General features: G+C 38.8%; 1 protein-coding gene across 1 annotated transcript; it reads left to right on the top strand.

Moving 5' to 3' along the window:
* Positions 1–21,665: 21,665 nt before the first annotated feature.
* Positions 21,666–22,736, top strand: LOC110914623. Its single transcript, XM_022159409.1, has one exon. It carries the CDS (start codon positions 21,666–21,668, stop codon positions 22,734–22,736), a length of 1,071 nt encoding a protein of 356 aa, XP_022015101.1.

Genomic DNA, 22,736 nt, shown 5'->3' with positions numbered 1-22,736 from the left:
TCAAGCATCTCAACACAAATGAAGATATCTCTATCCATACATGCCTAAAACTATTACTTAGCAACACTTGATCTTTGAATGAACCCTGACACTATAATTTATCATCATAGTATCAATCATCATCACACATCAGAAAAACACAGCTAAGTTAACATGAATTTTGCAACCGATGAACATGTATAATTATCTAATAATATAAACGAATAGTAAGACGTCAAGAATACTAACCGAGAGACGAAAAGGATGCGAAAGATAGTATGTTCGGCCGGAATGGAGATCGCGAGAGAGGGAGGGGCTGTTCTTGGTTGCCGTAACTTGGAGAGGAAGGGACAAAAGCTAGGGTTTTATTTTTTTTTGCTTTGTAACTTGGAGAGGAAGGGACAAGAGCTAGGGTTTTGTTTTTGCTACTACTCAACACACACATGCATCCATAATTTAAATAAAAAGGAATGGGGGTAACTTGGAAAGGAAGGGACAAGAGCTAGGTTTTAGTGGCTGATTGGGCTTGAGCCCAAAAAAACAAGATATGTATTGGACGGGTGTCGCAAGGGGGCAAAGGTGAGAGGTTAGAGTTGGGACGATTGGTTTTGTTTATATATATGTTAAAACAAATATAATCACCTCAAATATAATCAAATAAATTTAGGCATGATATACACGTATAAATATGTGTAGTACACATTCGCTCATAAACGGTATGAAGCGGTAATTAGAACGTATACGAAACGTAACTAAAGAAATTGATAAGAATGAATGCTTTTTACCTCGAAATTGTGACAACCCTCACCAAACCAGGTATCCGTGACTTAATTAATATTTAATTACTGTGCTTGCTTACAATTATGGATAAACTGCTACTTGAATACTGATACATGTACTTACTTGCATCATACTTTATCAACTGTCACTCCATTATTTGCATACAGAACTCTAGTGACAACCTTGATGCACAAAAGAACAGTAGCACAAAGAACGGATAACCCATTAAACATGCTGATATAGCCAGCATCAGGCAGACACTGCCTCTAAGGCCTGTATGAGCCAGAGATAGTTTACTACACTAGTAGAGAGTGTAGGAATATGAGGGTTGTAGAACTGTGTCACTAGGTGATAGTTATAGTGACCGGATGTGCCTAAAACATATTCTAAACACAAATTCTGCACTTTAAATAAAAATTCAGCATTTAGCTAACTAGTAAAGTGCCAAAACATGAGAAAAATATTACTAGACACTTTCCAGAGTGTCGGGAATAAATTGTGTCACTAAAAATAATATTAACGACACTTTATATATTTATTTAGCACTTTAACGGATTAATATCCAACCAAACAACCGGACTTAACTCGGAACCTAAAAATATTGACATCAACATTGTTTTTATTTTTCTAAGCCAGTTAGGGTCCCCGAGTACCCTAACACCCGTTATAATTTACAACACACTAGTAACTAGTCTTAACCCTCCTAATTAAACTAACTAGTTACTAACATCTAACTAACTAGTTAAGATCTAACTATAAAATTAAAAAAAAAAAAAACCCAACGATTTTAGTCCCAAGAGGGGACAACCTCTTACAAATGTGATTATTTTAATGTTGGTTGCCTAATATCTAGTTTACACTTTATCTAATGGTCACTTGTGAATAATGGTCTTTAAATATAACCACAAGAACCTTCCATCCACAAACAACACTTAACAAAATTTTGCACTTTTCTTTCTCCTCTTGAACTTGCGGCCGATTATCCAACGACTGCTGAAGACAAACACTGATGCTCTATCTACTGCTGTTTCCTAAGTACTGCTGAAGACTCAAGCACTGCTCTCTCAAAGACTGATCACCTTTGAAGAATGCACTGAAGATTCAACATCTGTGCTCATGCTACAACAGTGGAATGTGAAGCAGTAGTTTTCCTTAGTTTTGCTTTTTACTATTTATCAGATTTTGTATAGAACAGTGTTTATAGTTTGTTAGATCGTTAGATGTCACTATCATGGTGACGTCAGCTGAAGCTCATAAGTAGTTTGGTTTGCCTATAAATATGACAGTATTCTGTACTGTTATATTTGATTCGTTTTGAGTGAGTTCACCTCCTCAATTCAATCCTTTCATCTTGTGCAACCAACTCTAGTGTATTAGGCTGAGGGGGAGTTTAGATTGTAAGCTTGCATTGTAATCTTTTGCTTTTATGTAAATCTTCTGACTCAATGAAAAGCAATCGTTTATCAATCTATACTTTCCTTTGATTGTGTTTACAAAGTTTGCTACTCATTTCCGCTGCACTCATATCATTTCATATGTTCTGATTAATCGTTTTATGCAAACAAACACAATCATGATGGCCCCAAGATCCCAACAGAACTCACCTTGGTTTGCTCGGTATGCTAATATTATGTGCTCGCAAGTAATCAGTCAAATCCTATAGTTATGCACGTATTCTCAATCAATATATGTTGGCAAAGTTTCACATGCAATTAATACCACAAGGTGCGTTTGGCAGTCAACATCATGCATTATACAACAGTTAATCACATGCATACAATTCATGTTTTAACAGTGTTGATAACTTAATAAGGTTACAAGCTTGAAAGAGATATATACTTTACATACTTAACACAGTCGACATGTTTAACTGAGTTATTTGACTTAACAGGTATAAAGTTGGTCCACATCAATTAATAAACTCAGACTAGATCACCAAGGCATAAACTCGGACAGCATATCACATAAGAATTCGGACAGGGCACCTTACTTAAAATTCGGACAAGGTGTAGCACATAAAAGTCGGACAAGTATATCACCCATAAAAGTCGGACATCATGCTCATCAAAAACTCGGACTCCATGCCTTTATACAAAAGTCGGACATCATGTTTCATGAATAAAGCTCGGATCATGATTCCCCCCTCCAAAACTCGGACAAGGGGCTTCCCCCCTTACAAATTCGGACACCCCCTAACTCATTAAAAGTCGGACCATTAAGGCATGATTAAAACTCGGACCTTCTTCATTAACATAAAACTCGGACACACATATATCTCTTACAAGAGTTCGGACCCTACCCTTTACATTATAAAGTTCGGACTCTACCCATTACATCACAAAAGTTCGGACTCTACTCATATTCATCAATAAAAGTCGGACCTTTATAATCAACTAAAAAGTCGGACATGCATTAATCAATTAAAAGTCGGACATAGGCTTTCCATCATCAAAAATTCGGACAATTACAATGTAATGAAATTCGGATCATATATACACATAAAGTTCGGACATTACAACACAATCAAATCATGCGAGCATTCAACTTTCATTGTAACAGTTACGTTTTTGTTTTCACGATCAGGAAACCCTAATTCATTCATATGCATTGCAGCAATCTAATCAACAATGAACATCTTCATCATATTAGACATATTAGTGTCATGTTAGTGATTACACAACTAATCATATTCATTTCTCAATAATCAGAATCAATAAACACAGAACCATTACATGTAGAACTAGGGTTTTAGCATGAATCAATCAATCGATGATTAACAACAAACAATCATTAAACAATTACCTTGGATTGCTTCTAGATGGATTGGAAAATCAAACTTGATGCAAAAGAACTTGTGAAGCCAAGAATGATGAGAAGATGGTTGTAGAGAGGATTGGAGAATGTGAAAGTACGTAGATTGGTTTTTGTGTGATGATTAGTGAAGGGGATTAGGGTTAAGAGTTGTTAAGGTTTCACAATCTACTCTACTCACCCCTAAGTATCATCTTTTACATAAAACACACCGATCACAATATAATTTACAGTTTCATCACCAAGTTCATGTATTTGTCACATCTTTCGTAAATAACACACAACCATACACAATCACAATTTACTTTATCAAACCAAAACGTATACAGTTACAACGCAACCAATTGTGCAAGTAAACAACTAAACAAACAGTGAACGTGCAATAAATGCGGAAGTGGAATCTTGGAAACTCGAGTTGTCACAAGTTCTTCAAAGCCGCATCCAACCGAGAGAATTATCTTTTCGGAAATTTTGCTAATAAGAATAACTTTTAGGCTAGAACTTCTTGGTTTAAGCTTCTTGTGCTTCGTTTGACCTATTTATCTAAAATATTAAGTTATTAGGATTATTATGTAATTATCTCTATGATTTAAGGAATGACGGTTTTAGTTAATTTGGTGTTTGGATGGTGTTGTAATGGATAAAACACACTCGGGATGGTAAAGGATAACAAGGGAAACTTGCACCAGCGCCCCATGCACGAAAACAGGACGTCCCGAAAGATTTTTCTTCATTACAGCAAGTTCAGCGCGGGCCGTGCCCGCCCAACATGGCTCCATGCTGCACAATCTGCAAGAAATACCCAGTTCAGGTAACTGGACACGGGGCGTGCTCACTGAACAAGCCCCGTGCCCAGGCTTCTGTTTCTTTTTACAAACTTGTGTTACTGGCAATCTGAACACGGGGTCGTGCCCGGTCACCACGGGGCCGTGTCCAGACGCCCAGTAACATCAATTTTTGCTTTTTCACACCGTTTACACATTCAATCAACCTGAAAATTTAGTTTTGGGACACATTGAGGACAATGTGTAATTTAAGTGTGGGGGGGATGCTAAAACTTGAATTTTTGCAAGTCCTAATCACAAGCTTTACACAAAACTCTATTGGAACCGCTAATCACCCCAAATTTTTTTCCAAAAATTTTCATTTTTTTACTTGTCTTAGTTTAAGTTGGAAATTACAAGCTTTAAAAGGTTATGTTTTTACAAATTTACAACTGATAGCGTCGTGATAAAAAGAACCAACATAAGAAAATTAGGAAAACGGCATGACAAGTTTAGTTAAAATTTGATTATATATACTTGATCACATAAAGACCCATTCCCACAAAAGTGAGTTTTGAGTCTTTATTGAGCATACAAATACATATCCTTAAAACTAAATGCAGATTTTTCGTTTCTTGTGTGAATAGCCGCTTGGTTCTTACGACTCTAGAACTTGCCACGACGATACATTCCCGGTCCTTACCAACTTAAACCCGAGTAAGTAAATGATGGAGGCATTAGGACTAACCCTTTTTCATTTCTACACCATTATTTTCTTTTTTTTTTTACCACCTACCCAAAATCCCCCTAGTTAACCCCTTTGAGCCTAAACCTTTTCATTTCTTAACCCAAAACAAACACCCTTTTACCCACCAAAACCCTTTTTCATTTTTAACCCTTTATTTTAGTAACAAGGCTCGGTTTTTCTTATGACTTGCATGAAAAAAAAAATTTATGATGATGATGAAGCCAAAAGAAATAAACAAGTAATAACTTTGTTTGAAAGAAATACTTCATCAAAATAAAGAGTTATGAAAAATGAAAAATCTTCCGAAAAACCGATGCTTTTTACGCCTTTCGCCCTTTTTACTAACCACTAACCCAACCACCCACCTTTAGCCCAAGCCTAACCCTTCACCCCAAAAGTCCTCTTGATATTTACAAAGGTGTATAGTTAAAAAGGAGGAGGATTGATTACTTGGCAAGCTTATGGTAGGAGTAAGTTCCATGCCGCTCTCGAGTGAATCACTAAAAATACATCTTCGGCCGAGTGTTGAGTGATCCCCCGTGAGGTATGTGAACTTGTATATAAATGGAATTTTAAAAAGGCATGTTACGCCCTAATAAGTAATTTATCTTATGAAGTGTTTTTAATAAATCATGAAGAATAGGATTGTAAATAAATAAAAATAAATCCCAATAAAAATCTTGGAAACCCGACACTCTATGACAAGCCCAAAAACCTTCTCTTCTACCCATTCCATTTGGGAGTGTAAAGCCACATTATAAAGAGTTTTGCTTGAGGACAAGCAAAGATTCAAGTGTGGGGGTATTTGATGTGCACAAAATGCAACATATAAATTACATCAATTAAGGCATAAAAGTAACCCTTTTTTAGTACTAATGTTGGAAAAAGTGTGTTTTTGTCTTCCTTTTGTATTTTCAGGATTAAATGAGCTTAAATAAACAAAAGAAGGAAAAAGGCAGCTAAATCTAACATAAAAACAAGAAAAGGAACAAACGCGGAATGCCCGACCCCCTGACAGCATCTTCCCAAGTAAAAACAAGTAAACAGAAGACTGAACACGCCCCGTGCTCAATGAGCACGGGGGCGTGCCCAAGTGTCAGCAGAAAAGACAAAGTTGTAGAAGCTTCTATCGCCCACCACAGGATCATGCTCAGCGGACACGGGGCCGTGGTCAACTCTTAGATTCGCAGAATCTGAGGAAATCTTGATAGTACAGATACGCTTCTGCACACGGGGTCGTGCCCAGCGGACACGGGGACGTGGTCAACCAATGCAGCCAAAATGCAATTAATGAAGAAAGAGAAGAGGGATGGACACGGGGCCGTGCCCGAGCTTCTGTTCAGCCTATAAATAGGAGTGCTTGGATCACTTGCAACTCATCCCTTGGCACAACACCTCTCTCACACTTCACCCACCACCCACCACCATCACAACACCATCATCCACCACCATCATCCATTGTCCATCATAGAGTGTGTGAGTCGTCTCAGGATCCAAGATTGATCGTAAGAGTTCTTGACAATCAAAGGCCATGTTTGCCTAAGTCTCTTACATCACTTGGTGAAGACAAGTGTTTAGTTTAATACTTTTTATTTTTAATCTTTTTCGCACTTTTTATTTAGTTATGTATTAATGACTTTAATAACTAGTTTCTTATGTTGAAGGTGATTCTTCCTTATCGTTTGTCTGTGGTGTCTTGGCATTATTTTACTGTCTATATAAAATAAAAGATTTTCACCATTCATATCTCCATGGTCTATATGGAGATATGTTGGCTACCTTGTCGGGGGTTAAGGGAATGGTTTGGTAAGAGTCTTACCATTGTTCAGTGTATAGATCCTACAAAGGACCTGGGACAAATTTAGTAGGACCTCCTTCAATACCCACCGGTATTGGATGGCGGGGGTCCAAACTCTTTGATCCCCTCATATGTAAGCTACTATTAAAACTTTAACCCGACTACTTAGGACTGTATCCCTGCTGACTCAGACTACTTAGCCGAGGGTAACATCACCTTCAAAAGAGGGGCCTACCACATTATGAATTAATAACTTAATTAATTATCTTTCAATAATCCGACCCTTTAGGATTGTATCCTTGCTGACTCAAACTACTGGGTTGAGGGTAACGTCACCTTCAAAAGAGGGGCCTACTAAAATAACTAAGATAATCTCTTAAAAAGTGCAAAAGTGCAGAAATAATCAAAGGATACACTACACACGAGTTGGATCCAAGTGATTCATCTTGTCTATCTGTTTTTACTTTTATTTTTATTTTTCAGCATTTTAGTTAGTTTTATTTTTTTTAGTTTAAAACCTTTTTCTAACTTTTTGATTTGATCAGACGTAGAGGATAAACCAGTACTAAAAGCTCTTGTGTCCTTGGACGACCTCGGTATCTTACCAACAATATATTACGTCCACGATGGGTGCACTTGCCCATATGTGTGTTTAGTATTAGTAAATATCGTGTTTTATAAATTTAAAACTTGGCTAAAAAGTGTAAACGGGCTTAAAATATATATAAAAACCTATAACACACGACACGCATCAATGCACAAGGCACAAATGTTCTTTTATAACTTGGGACAATTATATAAAATAATCTTGTATGCAGATTCACATGTTTGTCGTCCGTTCAGAGCCCGGGATAGAAGAGTCGGGACAGATTAATAGACACACCACTAGTATAGGCCCACAAGAAGTTTCCTCACGAGTGAGATACTGTTTTACATATGCAACTGTCAGGTGTATGCCTACACCCCGTGCTTAAGTTGTGGCCATTTCAAATGAATGAGCCGAGGATATCCAGGACACAGTCATATTAACCCCCAAAGGCTTCGCATCAAACAAAACTGATTAAAACGGGTTATCTCAATGATTTAACCACTAATCGATAAAATATTCAATACCCGACCAAGCGGTAATAATTTACCGTATCCCAAGCCCGTATAAGGGAAAATAAGTTAAAAGTATTTACCTGAGCTTAAAATGTAAAATTTGTAATCTCAGCCATATATTCTATTCAGCAAGTGTAGGTAGCTTTTACTGGGCTCCTAATCTAGAACGAATGTTTTAATATCCTATTAGATTTCCTAACGGGTCTTATTTAAGTTGTAACTTAGACCGGTTAGTTTTAAAGAAAAGTTTACGGCACGAAATGCTAAATTAAGCGATGACCGGAATAAAATGTAATTTAGACCCAATAAGTATGAAGACTTGTATAATATGGGTAAACTAAATACATTCTGGATTTTGAAGTATAAATGATAAAGTTTGACCCGTTTCGGCTAATTTATGTAAACTTGTCACATAAACCGCATTGTACGCGTATAAGCATAAACGGGTGACCGAATGAGTCATGTACAACTTCCATAAGTTATTATGCTCAAAATATATCATGATATCAGTAGGATAACAACAATTATGCCCCAAATGAATTTAAAACCAACTTAAGCCCCGAAAGGGTAATTTGGTCATTTTAAAGTTTATAAAAGAGGTTTAATAGTAAACTGAGGTTCTGGTCTAAAACATTCAGTAAAAATATTTATTTTATCAAGTTACATCAGTAAGATATCATACATATGTGTGTTTAATCATTTATGGCCAAACTATGCACCGAATGGGCATTTTGGTCATTTCACATACGCTTTTGAGGTCAAATTTGGAAGTCTAAGTTCACAAATTGTACTTAGTGTAGAAATATCAAAGTTTATTTATAAACTCAGTAGGTAACAAGTCTTAGGTGTGAAATATGGTTTTAAACCATACTATGCACCTAATTAGCGTAAAAGTCGACAATTGACGATATATGCGATGTTTATGAAATTCTGAGATTTTTATCAGCCTTGAATGTTTAAAACATTTTATTTTTCATATAAAGTCAGTGGGAAAAGGTTTGGCATGTTAATGATATGTAAATCTCATTTTATCAATGAAAAGGGCATTATCATCAATTACCGAATCCATACGAGAACTCTATGTTATGATCAGTATAAAATCTGACCAAAACTTCCAAAAATCCCTAAAAATTATATCATAATAGTAGGCAATGTGTTTGGTGCCAAAAATTGGGTTTAAATATGATTTATGCTAAACAGCGCAATTTAATTAATAAAAAGTCATATTTTACGATATCGTGTTAAACTTTAGTTTGAGACCAGAAACTGATGTCAAATTTGTTTGACATGCTTATACATTAGTAATAAAGCTTTCTGTCCTCTCACATTTTCAAAAATCTCATTTTTATAACATAAGGGCATAATGGTCAATTTTTAAGCAAATAACGGAACATGCAAATGAACTATGATTTCTAAGGGACCATGTAGTATAACCATGGAGGGTTATACTAACATATAATGTCACACCCCCAAATTACCACATAGGGAGTGTCCCTGTTAGGCGTGTGACATACCAATAACGAGACACCAATTACATTGAACCCATACAAGTTATAAATAAAATCCCCATTATTAATAAAAACATCTTCAACAAGGTTAAACGAAAATCAATAAGTTCAGCGGAAGCAAATAATAAACGAAGTTAAACTGTTTCAAAACCAAAGTATAGTATCAAGAAATCAGTCACATAAATCCTTCCTGTCGACCCATGACCACTTCGGCTACTCCAGACAGCAAGTTCCCAAATCCAAGATATCTAACGACCTGCGAGCATGCAACAAGTGTATCAGACGACGCTGGTGAGTTCATAGTTTTACGAAAACGTTGATTACCAAGTGTTTAGTTAATCCATTGAAGTTAATTCCGAAAGTAATGTTGAAAACAATGTTGATAATACCCCAATACAAGACGGCTTCTGATTATTTTGCCCTTTCTCCAATGCTCCTATCAAAGCATTGGTCATGACTAGGTCATTAGTTCAACACCCGTCCTCCCAGGAACGGGGTGAGGTTGCCAAACCTAAGTAGCGCTACTAACTAATACCATGTTACCTTCCCGGTAACCAAACAACACGGAGGGACTTCAAAGGTGATAGGAAGAGTATATTATCCAACATTCCAGTTTTTACCCAAAAGACTTATCCCTCCCAGGAATACCCACTGACTGTCCCAACCACCGGGACGCATGCTCAAGAGATGAACTCACCTTAGATTGCTCGGTATGTTTCGTTATGTTACATTACCCATTCCCAGTTGATCAATCAAACCCTATCGTGGTTACCAAAGATAGTCAGTTTCGTGTACATTCAGTTCATATATTTTACAGATTGCATACACCGTAAACATTATCATGTATCCTATGTATATATACATACCACAAAACACGCAGACAAACAGGTGGGCCTTGTACTGATAGTGCATAACATTCACTATCCAAACAATGCATTATAAAATTGTGCGGTCCTAGTAACACATACAACCCTGTGCGAATCGTTTTACACTAGTGGACGGCCCAACAAAGTGGAAGCCCAACTGTAGAATGTACGGCCCACTGGAAAATAGCCCACATCTTAAGTGTACGACTTTTTCCCCAAGTGCAGCCCATGATAAAAGTCCGGCCCATTAGTAATGCGTAACATATATCAAGTATGTGCTCCTTATGCCTATGTGCAGTTTCTGTGTGCAAATGACCAAACAACTTTCCATACTACTTTTCCAATTACCATTATGAACAATGACTCATTCCATAACTATCATTAATTCCAAGTTCCTTGTACAATTATCAACAGTGTTAGGCATCCGAATCAATATCACATTAAAACGACTAACATGACACCACTCAATCACGGAATCATAGTAGGTTCAAACCACACAATCGTTTTAGTCATCAAAACGTACCAAGTGCAACCAACGCACCTCCTATTCGGCCAAAACACCACCGATTCATTTAACACTAATTTCGGCCAACTAGTGTTATGCATGACATTCATCAAACTCACATATACACATCCCTAGATCATTTACACATACCACAGTTTGGGTGTTTCATTAATTTCATCCTAAATTAATATTCAAATCCAGCATGTAACACGTATAATCGAGTTCATGGTCATCAAAAATATCAGGTCATACAGCCCTAGTCAGTTCATCATTATGTATGTCCCAATATTCATGACAACAATTTATCATTAGTAATCACACATTATCCTACCCACTATTTATTAAATAACATTCATGCAACTCTCCAATCATAATAGTGCATAGCCGAGACCATTCAAAATAATACAACAGTTTATTCTTTCAACATGAATTATTATGCAAATAGTGTCAACATAAGCCCTACTAAAATTGACCTCAATTATGATTATACGGTTTCCAGAATATTTCCATACCAAGCATATAACCTAGCACAATAAACAAGATTCGAATCATTAAAGTTATACTAACCCAAAGATGTATTATACTAAGCAACAGAGGTGAGCTTCAATGGAGACAGGAACTTCGAAAGATGTGGCTGATCGTTGAAGGAAGATAGGGTGCACTAGGGTTTTCTTTTAAGTTTTCAATAACTATATAAAAATATACGTATTTCATAATCCCCTATTTCTACAAGTATGCATAACCCATGAAGGGTTGGACTCATGTAGTTCGGGCCTGACAAGTATAGGCCGAGATGGGTAGCAAATAAAATGCATGTTTCAAATGTAGGCATGCAGCCTAATACATATATCTGGGGTCCAATTACATGTGTTGCTCCACTAATTAAAGGGGATATATGATTAATAAATGAGGGATCATAAAATGCAAACAAATAAAGCATCACTTGTAAATGTGTCAACTAGGAGTCGAGGCCTTAAAAGTTCGGGTTGTCACATCATCCCCAACTTGAAAGAAATTTCGTCCCGAAATTTGACAAGTATGCACCGAGAAGTGAAGTGATACGTGAAAATTACTACGACTTTTCCTCAGGTGTCACATCATCCCCAACTTGAAGCGGAATTTCGTCCCGAAATTCAGCAGTGATATCAGAATTAGCTTGATTAGAAGGGAAGAGTTGAGGATATTCGAGCTACATCTGATCCTCGCGCTTCTTGAGTTCCAACGGACTCTCACGATTGGAATACGTCTATGCTTACGAATCTTAACCTTCCATTCCACGATTTCGATGGGTTCTTCGACAAACTGCAATTTGTCATCGATTTTCAGTTCTTGGAGTGGTACAACAAGTGTTTCATCGGACAAACACTTCTTTAGTTGCGAAACATGAAAACATCATGAACGTTACCCCACTCGACGGTAACTCGAGCTTGTACGCCACTTTGTCAATGCGTTCCAGAATTTTAAATGGCCCAACATAACGTAAATTAAGCTTGCCACGCTTCCCAAACGCACCACACTCTTCCCAGGGTGGGACTTTCAACATGATATGATAGTCCACAACGAACTCCCAGTATTTCCTAAGCTTATCAACTTTCCTGGCGGCCACGCGTTGTCTCCAAACGATTTAATCTAAATAATCTTCCCAAGTGTTTCGAGTGCAAGCCCTGGACCCGTGATTAGGTTGTCACCCACCTTAATTCAACAAGGAGATTAGCATAACTGTCCATGCACGGCCTCAACAGAGCTGTCTGAATACTAGAATGGTGACTGCTACTTTAGAACTCAACCCAAGGTAAACGTCATTCTATTCTTACTAAAGTCATTCTCACAGATGCTCGCAGAATGTTACGAGTGTCAGGATGGTTCGCTTACTCAGACCGTTTGTCCTACGGTGATAAGCAATACCCATGTCTAGAGATAAATCAGGTATATCTCAAAATCAGAAGCAACGGGAGTTGGCACCTAGTGCCTAAAAGCCGCCTCTCTAAGAGGAACGTTCACAGTTGTGAAGACTCTTCAGTTTCCTTGGTTGCAAGAAGGCATGCTGGTAGCGTGACACAATCAACGGTCACCCAAGTGATACTATTTCCAATTCGAGTTCTAGGTAGCCCAGTGACAAAATCCATGGCAGTTTATTCTCATTTCCCTATGAATGTTTCTAGTCGCTGTTACCTGACCTTGACTTTCCCACAAGTCAAACATCGTTCACATACCTAGCTAGGTGGGCCTTCATGCCCTATCACCAGTACAAGGTTCGTATCTCCTAATGACTCTCATCAATCCCCAGAAGACTAGAATATCGAGGCCGGGTTGTTTTGCTCAACACAAATCTCCTCCCGTTACTGTATAATGAAATCCACATTCGTTCCACGAGGTAGCGAATATCGTCCGACTTGCCAGGAGTTGCTCTTCCATGCCCCGCATGGACCTAACGTGAAATTCCTCCTCCTTTAGCGCTTCGGTTAGAACAAGGCGAATCTGATCGGGTGGGCTAGAGTCGATAGTGAGCTGCAAAGCTCATACACGTTCAAGTTCCACAGTCGTAATCCTCCCAAAAGTTCCATCCAGCGATGCCATTAAATGATTTAGCTCTTTCAAAACCAGGGTACACGAGAGGCCCTTGTGATTAGTATAAGTAACGCATTCGGTACCGTCCAAGTAATGCCTCCAAGTAAAATCAAAGACCACGGTTTCCACCGCCGGTTGTGTGTCGTGCAGTTCCTCTTTGTAACTCCATTTCGTAAATCATCGCTCTCTCGTGTTGCGTCGACGTGTAACTGGGGATCTGATTCGAACCATAATGATATATCACTGAATCACTCGCACCCTCGGGTAAAGACGATGCTCAGTGCATTGCGGAGTTGGGATTCGAAAACTGGAAAGACGTCCTTTTGTTTTGTCCATCACGAACACAGCACCCTACCGTGCTAAAGAGATTTAAGCTACACTCGAAAATCCCGTGGTGAATCTGCGATAGAGTCTAGTGTGACCACGAAATTGCTGCATCCTCGAAGGGATCTTCGGTGCTGAACAATATCTAACGAAGTGGGTCTTTAGGGAGATCCACGTGTATTCCTACTTCGTTGATCATATGACCAAAAATGTATCTCTCGAATCCAGAAGTTACCTTTAACAAGACTTTGCGTGGAGTGGCTCCTCCCTCAGGAGCCCTAAAATAAGATACAAATGTCGCCCATGATGTTCCTTCCTCCTGGAAATGATCCAGAACGTCAACCATAAATACAGTCGATTCATGTGGTCCATGAAGCTGCTAGTGTGTTGATTAACTCAATGGTCATGGTGTACAAGGTCGCACTGGCCGTATTGCGTTTGATATGCCGTTCCCGGAACATCCTTCCCTTGGACTTCCATCTGATAATAGCTTGTTCGTAAATCAATCCGCGAATGGAATCTTATCCCTCGCAACTAGTCCACAGGTTTTCAATACAATGGTCGAGGCAAACAGTTCTTGACTGTCGCCTTGCTGAGTTCTGGATAATCAGTACACATACAAAAAGGCTTATCTTTACGGATATAACTAGGGCTTCCCAAAGCGAAAAACTAGGTCCGATAAACTTCTGTCCAACAGTTCCTGAAGTTGATTAGACAACTCTTGCAACCCTCGTGGCGCAAGACGGTATGAATACAAGTAATCAGAGCTGCCCCTAGCGTGAGGTCAAACTGAGATTTTGCCTAACTGTTGTGGAAGAAAGTCCGAAGGCTCCTCATGTAGCACACCGGGAGGAATCACGAACAATTGGTGGATCCATGATCCTCTTTTCCTTAGCCTTTACATCACGGTTGCTAACGTTGCGGAGTAACCCCCCCCCCTGTAGACACTTCTGGGCCTTCATTGCTGATATGATGCTAGTCCTTACAATATTCTGACACTTCAAAGTATAAAGTGATGCAAAATTACCTTCCCTCAAGGTACATTTATGCGATATCCAGATAACCAATCTACACTACTACTGCATCGAGACCATCAAGGATAGCAAAAAGGAAGGTCGATGTAGAACACTTGTCCCACAAGGTCGAGTTTGCATCTCAGCGAACATATAAGGCTTCAGTTGACTTGCATCAGCCGACTCCACAACAGGTTCGGTTTCAAGAAGCATCGGGGTTAAACAGAACAGAGACAAAGCGAATAGCTACCCATCCAAGCTATCGTGTTGCTATTACGCCTGGTATAGCCTATGCCATGCTAAATGTCCTTCCATGAGCATCGTTCCCAATGTTTGTTGTTTTCGCTACGAGGATTTCCAGTACCGTCGTCGTTCCTTTGGTTATGTGTCATCTTGATTTAACAACGACCAATCCATGCCGTAGGCACCTTCGTCCTCATACTGTAAGCTACGATTACGAGCGCTTCAATGTCGCCGTGCTTGTTGCCCTTAATGTCGCTGCTTGTAACGGGGTCCTGTGACATTTCACCAACAGGGTACATCTTTTCGTATTCCGTGCCACGTCTTAAGACGCTACTCATTGTGCTGGTAGCTACACATTCCACACCGTAGTTAGTTGTCATAGCTTATGTCCCGATTGATTCGTAAGAGTTGACTCCCATGAGTCGCTGACTAGAGTTAAGAATTTGATTGAAGTCAATTTGCTGGTGTTTGTTGCCGGAAATCAGGGTTGTCCAAATACTGAGGTCGGTAAAATACTACGCTCATCCTTTTGTCCATCGATCTAGCAAGTCGATTGAGTAATACGTGGTATGCTGCGAGAGTGTTGTAGAAGTGATCACACTCCAGAGTCTAAGACGTCAATACATAGAGTTCCAGCAAACGAAGAGAAGCGAGAAAGGTATAGACCAGCTCAAGGACATTCGTGCAAGCACCTAACATTCTACACGTTTCGCTAGGTGTTCGGATGTGTGTTCAGATGATACTCGATAGCATCGAGATTCGTAAGGATTCAGAAAGGGGTGAAAAGATCATGTTCGAGTAGGAGACAATCACTGCTATGACTCCTATGGACTGTTGTGTTCTAACATTACGTCAATTAACAGAGCGGAACCCCTCTCACACTCGTTAAGCCTCACTGGGACTCACATGCACCCCACATTATTATTATGTGTGCACCCATAATAATAAGGCAATTTGCATGCTTATCTCAGTGCCTTTTAACTCGCGCTAAAAGGTTCCCCTCATCCAAACAGCAAACGTAAGGTATCACAGGGTTAAGAGTTACAATAGTCAATGGATAGTGTCACACTAACAAATCACATAACAGGGGTTGGTAATATAAGGGCTCATGCTGTTGTGCCAAGTGTGAATTCACGTGTAATGTTATACATATGTGTACACTAGATATACTATGCAATAGTAAATAAGAAACGAACCTTGCAGTCTGGAGCTGAGTGTCATGGTCGATTTCGGTACTGTTCGGTTATAGTCTGGTTTTATAAAAACGTTTTAAAACCAAGTTCACTATAACCAATGGCTCTGATACCAAACTGTCACACCCCCAAATTACCACATAGGGAGTGTCCCTGTTAGGCGTGTGACATACCAATAACGAGCCACCAATTACATTGAACCCATACAAGTTATAAATAAAATCCCCATTATTAATAAAAACATCTTCAACAAGGTTAAACGAAAATCAATAAGTTCAGCGGAAGCAAATAATAAACGAAGTTAAACTGTTTCAAAACCAAAGTATAGTATCAAGAAATCAGTCACATAAATCCTTCCTGTCGACCCATGACCACTTCGGCTACTCCAGACAGCAAGTTCCCAAATCCAAGATATCTAACGACCTGCGAGCATGCAACATGTGTATCAGACGACGCTGGTGAGTTCATAGTTTTACGAAAACGTTGATTACCAAGTGTTTAGTTAATCCATTGAAGTTAATTCCGAAAGTAATGTTGAAAACAATGTTGATAATACCCCAATACAAGACAGCTTCTGATTATTTTGCCCTTTCTCCAATGCTCCTATCAAAGCATTGGTCATGACTAGGTCATTAGTTCAACACCCGTCCTCCCAGGAACGGGGTGAGGTTGCCAAACCTAAGTAGCGCTACTAACTAATACCATGTTACCTTCCCGGTAACCAAACAACACGGAGGGACTTCAAAGGTGATAGGAAGAGTATATTATCCAACATTCCCGTTTTTACCCAAAAGACTTATCCCTCCCAGGAATACCCACTGACTGTCCCAACCACCGGGATGCATGCTCAAGAGATGAACTCACCTTAGATTGCTCGGTATGTTGCGTTATGTTACATTACCCATTGCCAGTTGATCAATCAAACCCTATCGTGGTTACCAAAGATAGTCAGTTTCGTGTACATTCAGTTCATATATTTTACAGATTGCATACACCGTAAACATTATCATGTATCCTATGTATATATACATACCACAAAACACGCAGACAAACAGGTGGGCCTTGTACTGATAGTGCATAACATTCACTATCCAAACAATGCATTATAAAATTGTGCGGTCCTAGTAACACATACAACCCTGTGCGAATCGTTTTACACTAGTGGACGACCCAACAAAGTGGAAGCCCAACTGTAGAATGTACGGCCCACTGGAAAATAGCCCACATCTTAAGTGTACGACTTTTTCCCCAAGTGCAGCCCATGATAAAAGTCCGGCCCATTAGTAATGCGTAACATATATCAAGTATGTGCTCCTTATGCCTATGTGCAGTTTCTGTGTGCAAATGACCAAACAACTTTCCATACTACTTTTCCAATTACCATTATGAACAATGACTCATTCCATAACTATCATTAATTCCAAGTTCCTTGTACAATTATCAACAGTGTTAGGCATCCGAATCAATATCACATTAAAACGACTAACATGACACCACTCAATCACGAAATCATAGTAGGTTCAAACCACACAATCGTTTTAGTCATCAAAACGTACCAAGTGCAACCAACGCACCTCCTATTCGGCCAAAACACCATCGATTCATTTAACACTAATTTCGGCCAACTAGTGTTATGCATGACATTCATCAAACTCACATATACACATCCCTAGATCATTTACACATACCACAGTTTGGGTGTTTCATTAATTTCATCCTAAATTAATATTCAAATCCAGCATGTAACACGTATAATCGAGTTCATGGTCATCAAAAATATCAGGTCATACAGCCCTAGTCAGTTCATCATTATGTATGTCCCAATATTCATGACAACAATTTATCATTAGTAATCACACATTATCCTACCCACTATTTATTAAATAACATTCATGCAACTCTCCAATCATAATAGTGCATAGCCGAGACCATTCAAAATAATACAACAGTTTATTCTTTCAACATGAATTATTATGCAAATAGTGTCAACATAAGCCCTACTAAAATTGACCTCAATTATGATTATACGGTTTCCAGAATATTTCCATACCAAGCATATAACCTAGCACAATAAACAAGATTCGAATCATTAAAGTTATACTAACCCGAAGATGTATTATACTAAGCAACAGAGGTGAGCTTCAATGGAGACAGGAACTTCGAAAGATGTGGCTGATCGTTGAAGGAAGATAGGGTGCACTAGGGTTTTCTTTTAAGTTTTCAATAACTATATAAAAATATACGTATTTCATAATCCCCTATTTCTACAAGTATGCATAACCCATGAAGGGTTGGACTCATGTTGTTCGGGCCTGACAAGTATGGGCCGAGATGGGTAGCAAATAAAATGCATGTTTCAAATGTAGGCATGCAGCCTAATACATATATCTGGGGTCCAATTACATGTGTTGCTCCACTAATTAAAGGGGATATATGATTAATAAATGAGGGATCATAAAATGCAAACAAATAAAGCATCACTTGTAAACGTGTCAACTAGGAGTCGAGGCCTTAAAAGTTCGGGTTGTCACATATAATATGGTCACAAAGGAACCTTAAGGCAAAACTAAACTAAGTTAATTCGGGTCAGAACTAAAAGTCAAAGCAAAAGTCTACTTTTGCGACTTTCGGTTGCGAACCGATCCTAAACTCAGAACTGTCGGGTTGAACATGCCTAGACATGTTCAATTAATATTTACCAAGTTATTAAAGTGACAAAACTGATTTTATAGCTTCTATATTATCAGTTATGGATTTTTATTTAAAAACTGACCCATTTCACTTTTATTTAATTACTTTGACCCGACAATTAACTAAGTAAACGTGGTAATTAGGAGGTGCCCTTTTAAGGGTTTAACACCTACCTAATTACGATCACGTAGCCATGTTCGTTGCGAACAATGGCTTGACCGTTTATGGTCTAGCTAAAAGTCAAGGTGTTTATCGTAAAGGCTTGACTTTTTGGCTTTAAACGCCAACTAAAACAAACTAGTCACGGAAGGACACTTACAAATGGTCCTATGGACTGAAGGAGGTTCCCAAAAGCTCAGGATCCTCTTAGATTGAGAGATATAGCAGATTTGATTTGAAAGTGTGAGTTACTCAAATGAAAAACAACCCCTATTTATAGTTTTTGGAATGAAAGAGGATCATGGCAAGTGTTCTTGGGATGAATGAGATCATCAAAGGTGTAATACCAATTTTAAAAACCATCTAAGAGTCCCTAGATTTGAGTTTTGTGAGAGTGGAAGTGGTATAAGTGGGCTGCAAAGAAGAACCTACAGCTGGATGTAAGTTTCTGTCCAAATTGAGCCATCGCCACGCGCGACGACAACAGGGGGGTTTGGTCGCGCGACGCCACCACACCAACTTCAGCAAACAAGTTTCAATCTTGGCAACTTTGGCCCCTGCACCTTTATATGCTATGTAACTTTCATTTTAGGCACAATGGGCCCTTGTAGTTAGTTTGTAAATGATATAGGGAGTATAACCAAACACTGTTAGGTCCGGTTTCGTTAAATGATTACCGAAAACACTAGTTTCTTCTCGTTGACGCTTTTAACCCTTTAATTTGCGAACTTGTGCGTTTTAACGCGAAATGGCATACAAGCCTTTCAAGATCAATAATAAGCATTCCCAAGAGTATGATGGGATATTACGACACTCTATTTTACTCCAGTTCGCTTAAATGGTTGCTCAAAGGTATAGTTTTTGAGTTTGACGCTTTTGGCCCCTTTAATGCATAACTTGCGCGCATTATCATTTTATCGCATCAAAGTCCTGTGTTATCCATATTAGGCATTCTCGAGAGTATTATCAAACATCACGATGCTTCGGGTTCGTTAAAAGGTCACTCAGAGGTATAAGTAAACATGTTGACACTTTTAACCCTTCTTTTTGGTATTTGCAATATAAATCGTTTATTTGCATTGAAACTCGACAAAGTCATTATCCAACAATCGTGAGAGTATACAAAGATTCTACAAAGCCTCGGGATCGTTAAAAGGTCATTCAGAGGTAAGAATTAACATGTTGACACTTTTAACCCCTATGGTTTGTAAATTTTTGGTTTTAAGCACAAACGGCTTCTTGTGTCCGATAATTTATTCAATAAAGAATACAAACATCATATGAGGTCAGTCAGAGGCACACATTTGGCATGTTGTCCCTCAACATTCAAAGTTTTTGATTTTTCGCAAAAATTTAGTCCCTAATAGTCAACGTTTGACTTCAATAGAGTTTAGTACAAGTGTCAACACATATCATTGGACGTGATTTTACGAGGTGTTACAGAGAAGTGTTAGGTTATTAAGAGATCGAGTTTGGTGAAATTGCTAGGATTAGGTTTTGAGAAAAACCCGTTTTAGTTTCCTTGCCATAACTTATCTATTAAACCAAGTTGAACCCCATAGTCGCCTTAGACTTTCCACTGAGAGGTAGTTAGCCACTTTAGGGCACTTTCTTAGAACCTAGATAACCGAGAGGGAGTCTAGCAAGCCGGTAGTCTTAATAGCCTTATAGAGGTCCATAGGTGTCTTCCTAAGAAGGGTCGAGGGTCCTGTTCGGTTTCTCTTAAGGTTTAGTATCTAAAGATCCCGGTTCCAAATCACATTAATTTCCGATAGAAAGACTTTCAATAACAAGAGGGATTCTAAACCTAGGTAGTCTTCATCACCACTAAGTTAAAACCATCGTCCAAATCCGTGTCTAGTTAATCTAGTTAATTTAGTTTAACTTTAATTGCAATTTTAGGATTTTTAGTAAAACCCTCCCAATCAAATAAACAATTAGTTAAGTTCGTGTCAGTCTTAGTCTATATAGAGTCTTAACGTAATTTAATCGAGTCTCGTGGGTTTGATATCCGGACTTACTTAGCTTTACTAGAGTTGATCGGTACACTTGCCGGTGATTAGTTTAGTCGAGTCCTAGAGAGTCTAGAGTATTACTTTGAGTCTAGATTTAGGTTAATTTTAGTTATTTTAATTAAACTACTTTTAGCACATCACTGCGCTTGAGGGTTTTGATTTCCCAATCCATGATCTCAACCAGTTACTTGATGAAACGAAGCTGGTCATCGATCGTGAGTTCCTTGAAGGGAACAATGAGAGTTTCATCTGATAAACACTTCTTTAGATTTGACACATGGAAAACGTTGTGCACACCACTAAGCTTTTCAGGCAAGTTTAGTCTATAAGCCAATGTACCGATTCTCTTAGTGATTTCGAAATGTCCGACATAACGCGGATGAAGCTTGCCCCGTTTGCCAAAACAAACCACGCCTTTCCAAGGTAAGACTTTTAACAAAACTTGTTCTCTAACTTGGAATTCTAAAGGTTATATACGCTTATCAGCGTAGCTTTTTGACGGTTGCGAGCTACCGCCATTCATTGTCTGATCTAGGCAATCTTTTCCGTTGTGTCAAGTACAAGTTCAGGGCCAGTGAATAAAGCTCTTTTGACGTATTATGGACGTGAATAAAGCTCTTTTGACGTCTCATATCTGGAGTATAATTACTAAGCGTCCGTCTCTTTGGGTTCAGTGGGTTCACACTTACAAGTTGAAAGGTAAAAACTTCTGGGAAGTGCAGGGCCGGAACAACATTACTTGGGGATGGCGAAAGCTTTTGGCTATCCGTCCTATAGTTCGTCCATTTGTTTGGAAGTCTATTCAGAGCGGTCGTCAGACTAACGCGTGGAGTGATAACTGGTGTACATGCAGCCCTCTAAGGTCGTTTATTACTCCGCGAACTATAGCTAGAGCGGGTTTTTCATTAAATACATCGGTGGCGGACCTTCTTGATGATAATGGGCAATGGCGATGGCCTCAGGAGTGGTATGATCTTTTTCCAGTGCTCATAAATCTTGATTCTGTTCATCTTGTGCCCGAGTTGGAGGATCGGTTTCGTTGGAAAGATTTAGAGGGTAATTTACGATTTTTTGGTTCTTGGGAGGTTTGGAACAACTTGAGACATAGAGATAATAAAGTTATATGGGTTAATTCAGTTTGGTTCAGTCAATGCATTCCTAGGCATTCTTTCCATTTATGGTTGGTTATAAAAAATAAACTGAAGACGCAAGATAGGATGGCTGTTTGGGAGGCAGGTAGTGCTACCAATCTTCGGCTGATGTGTTGCCCCTTATGCAAATACGATCGTGATTCAAGGGATCACCTATTCTTTCAATGTTCCTATGCTTCTGAAGTGTGGGGTTTGGTTAGGGATATGGCTGATATGGGTAGTGTTAATAATTCGTGGGCCTCGATTATTCAGTGGATGGAACGTAATGCTCACTCTAGATCTCTTGAAATTATAGTTTCCAATCTTCTGGTGGCTGTTTCCACGTACTTTATATGGCAAGAAAGGAACACCCGTGTTTTTATTCGTGAACGGCGGACTGCTAGTGTGCTTTCGAAGGTCATCATTGATACGGTTCGGCTCAAGATTATGGGATTCCGCATTGGTGGAGATTTGAAGCAAAAGAAGCTAATGGATAAATGGCTAATATCGAAGAAGAATGTGTATATAGATCCAGGCTAG

The sequence above is a fragment of the Helianthus annuus genome, chromosome 15 (assembly GCF_002127325.2).
Source record: "Helianthus annuus cultivar XRQ/B chromosome 15, HanXRQr2.0-SUNRISE, whole genome shotgun sequence".
Taxonomy (NCBI): Eukaryota; Viridiplantae; Streptophyta; class Magnoliopsida; order Asterales; family Asteraceae; genus Helianthus; species Helianthus annuus.
Note: the sequence above shows the minus strand (reverse complement) of the source record. Positions and strands in the feature narration are given on the sequence as shown.